At 46.9% G+C, this 3778-nt stretch overlaps 1 protein-coding gene across 1 annotated transcript; it reads right to left on the bottom strand.

Moving 5' to 3' along the window:
• Positions 1 to 92: 92 nt before the first annotated feature.
• On the bottom strand, positions 93 to 3559 carry LOC138865326 (uncharacterized). Its single transcript, XM_070135668.1, has 4 exons — positions 3487 to 3559; positions 2280 to 2626; positions 1754 to 1991; positions 93 to 166 (listed from the first exon to the last, which is right to left on the bottom strand). The coding sequence occupies exons 1-4, from the start codon at positions 3557 to 3559 to the stop codon at positions 93 to 95; spliced, it is 732 nt and encodes a 243-aa protein (XP_069991769.1).
• Positions 3560 to 3778: the final 219 nt, after the last annotated feature.

Raw genomic sequence — 3778 nt, forward strand, 5'->3', positions numbered from 1 at the left:
TGTTGCTCCACAGTGCCTTTGGTCAGTAGCTCTACCCACGATCCAGTCCATGTTGGTATCGAGAAGTGTTGGTGCAAGAACGCAGCCCTGATTCATTCGTGTCTCAGGTTCTCCCAGAGTGGTTCATGATTCAGTGGGTCGAAGTCTTTCTTGAGGTCGATGTCGGCTGCAACAGAACACACCACGGAGCTCTACAGTAACTCGAAACACAAGGATACGGTAAATTGTGCTTGGCAGGGTAAGGTGTTTGTGCAGACCAAGATTTTTTTTTTTTTTTTTTTTTTTTTTGGGGGGGGGGAATTATGAAATCCTCCAGTGATTAATAATGTCATGCTTCAGTTGGATATATTAGAAGTGATGATTAGGAAACTCACTAACAGGCTTTGGGAAAGGCAAAATGAGAAAGAGGAAGAGAAGATGAAAGAGTGAGGGAGGAAATATACTGAGAGACACAAACAATTAAGAAAATGAGAGAAATAAAAGGAGAAAGAAAGAGAGCAATCGCATGAATGAGTAGAATTAGAATTGATAATAATAATGCTAACGAATTGGCTGTTTGTTAAGCCTCAGGTAAAAGAAAAACGGCTTTTTGTTCCCGGTTCCTACTCCCCCCCCCCCTTTCAAATTGTCCAGGGCCGGGGGTAGGAATGACACTGAACAGAATAAAGTAACACGTGCCTCGCTACTTCAACAATGATTTTCACTCGTATATATGTACTGTAAACCTTTACTTTTGGAAAATAATAACCTCTTTGTTAAAATGCTGCACTAAACTTCTAATTTGGCCTTGCCTGAGCGGCAGAGAAACGCAAAGGAAAGCACACGTACATACGCGAGCACTTATAAATACACTCACATTTACACTTACAAAGACAAATACACGCACATACACACACACGCACGCACACACACGCACGCACACACACACGCACACACACACACACACACACACACACACACACACACACACACACACACACACACGAGCACTTATAAACACACCCACACCCACACTTACAAACACAAAGACACACACACACACGCACACACATACACACACATGAGCACTTATAAACACACCCACACCCACACTTACAAACACAAAGACACACACACACACACACACACACACACACACACACACACACACACACACACACACACACACACACAAACACACACACACACAAACAAACACACACACACAAACACACACACACACACACACACACGAGCACTAATAAACACACCCACACCCACACTTACAAACACAAAGACACACACACACACACACACACACACACAAATAAACACACACACACACACATACACACACACGAGCACTAATAAACACACCCACACCCACACTTACAAACACAAAGACACACACACACACACACAAACAAACTCAGAAAGAGAAAAAGGAAGAGAAGTGGGGTGGGGGGGTGGGGGGGGATTTCAGACATTGAAATCCGAGGAAGCAAAGAGGCAGGCACTTCAGCACTGAATCGCAGGCACTTGATTGCAGCAGTCGTGTTAATTATTCATATCCAGATTACAGTTCACTGCGGTGTTAATTAATGTCTAAATACTGTTCTAATCTTGGAGGCTGAAAACGTGTTGGGGGACTATTGAATTGGGGCGTTAAGAGCTGTAAGTGGGGGGAGTTGGGGCTGAAGAGGGGGGGGGGGTTGGGGAGTGATGATGAGGGAGTTGGGGGCTGAAGGTGGGAGAGTTGGGGGCTAAAGATAACGGGGGTTGGGGGCTGAGGATCGGGGAGTTGAGGGCTGAAGGTGGGGGAGTTGGAGGCTGAGGGTGGGGGAGTTGGGGGCTGAAGGTGGGGGAGTTGGGTGCAAAAGATGAGGGAGTTGGGGGCTGAAGGTGGGGGAGTTGGGGAGTGATGGTGAGGGAGTTGGGGCTGGAGGGGGAAGGGTCAGGAGCTGGGAACTGAAGGTGGGGGAGTTAGGGGCTGAAGATGAGGGAGTTGGGAGCTGAAGGGGGGGGAGAGTTGGGAGCTGAAAATGAGGGAGTTGGGGTTGGAAGGAGAGAGTCGGGGGATAAAGGTGGGGGAGTTGGGGCTGAAGGTGGGGGGAGTTGGGGGCTGAAGATGAGGGAGCTGGGGGCTGAAGGGGGGGGGGAGTTGGGGAGTGAAAGTGAGGGAGTTGGGGCTGAAGGGGGAGAGTTGGGGGTTAAAGATAACGGGGGTTGGGGGCTGAGAGTCGGGGAGCTGGGGGCTGAAGGGGGGAGAGTTGGGGGCTGAAGGTGGGGGAACTGGGTACAAAAGATGAGAGAGTTGGGGACTGACGGCGGGGGAGCTGGGGGCTGAAGTTGGGAAGAGTTGGGGCTGGAGGAGAGAGAGTCGGTGGATAAAGGTGGGTTGAGTCAGGAGCTGAAGGTAGGAGAGTTGGGGGCTGATGGTGGGGGAGGTGGGGGCTAAAGAGGAGGGAGTTGGAGGCTGAAGATGAGGGAGTTGGGGGCTGAAGGTGGGGGGAATTGGGGCTGGAGGGGGAGGGTCGGTGGATAAAGGTGGGGGAGCTGGGGGCTGAAGATGAGGGAGTTGGAGCTGAAGGGGGGAGGGTTGGGAGTGAAGGTGATGGAGATGGGGCTGGAGGGGGAGGGTCAGGAGCTGAGGGTGGGGGAGTTGGGGACTGAGGATTGGGTTTTAGGGCCTGAAAGTGGGGGCGTTGAGAGCCGAAGGAAGGGAGAGTTGGATATTAAAAGTGCATGAAGGGTAAAAGGTATGGGAGTAAGGGGCCTAAGACGGGGGTCGACTTGGTCCCCCTCCCCCTCCCTCCCCCCCTTTTCTCAGTCCAGGGCAGAAGAGGAAGGAGTCAGTAAGCCCCAAGAAGAAATAAATACTCGTTAATTAGCATGGAGGTTATTGAAAAATCCGAAGCTGTTGCAATATATAACAAGGCCTCTTCCTTTACATAACTGGGAGCAGATCTTATGCAATTATAATGAGTCGACACACTTGTGATGTTTATGAGGATCTTATGAGATTTTTGGTGTTTCTGGAAATATCGTGTTTACATGTGGGATGCAATTACTAAGGAAATGATTCCTTCCTTAAAAAGGAGAAAACGAAGAAGCGTTAATATGCACATTAATATATTCAGAAACTTTCTTCTTTCTTTTTTTTCTTTCTATTTTTTCTCTTTTTTATAATTTTTAGAACTCATTTTTGCATGCGTTTTTCCTCTATTGTGTTACTTTATATACATAATCATATCAATTTTGTAATTCGATATATCAAGTACAATATATCTTTCGTAATATGATACTTCGTAAATACACTTATAACATTTGGAATCGAAATGTAAGTCACAGTTAAGTCGTAAATACGAGAACACGATAAATTCAAAAGAGAGAAATTAACCAAGAAACCATAATAATTCCAGGACTTTCAGAAGCTATAAATATGCAGATCAACCCGTCGGTTTTCTGAACTCATCCCATCTCACCGTAAGATTTTGTCTCATTTACCGGCGAGCGTCTCAGACTCTCCTTGGCTCGGGTTGGTGATGTTTAAAGACTCACGCGACTTTAATACTTTCATCTTCCCACTTGTTTAACTTTGTGAACTTCCGAGCCACCTTATCCCGGGAAGTTTGCGAGAAAATGATTACATAATAAGGCCCTTGCATGGGAGATAATTGCAGTTGCTTGTTGGTGTGTCTATTGGTGTGTTATTTTTGTATGTATTTGTGTATGTTTGAGGTTGTATGAGTGTATGTTTGTATTTTAAGTGTGTGTGTGTGTTTGTGTGTGTGTGTGT

This window comes from Penaeus vannamei, chromosome 2 (assembly GCF_042767895.1).
Source record: "Penaeus vannamei isolate JL-2024 chromosome 2, ASM4276789v1, whole genome shotgun sequence".
NCBI lineage: Eukaryota > Metazoa > Arthropoda > Malacostraca > Decapoda > Penaeidae > Penaeus > Penaeus vannamei.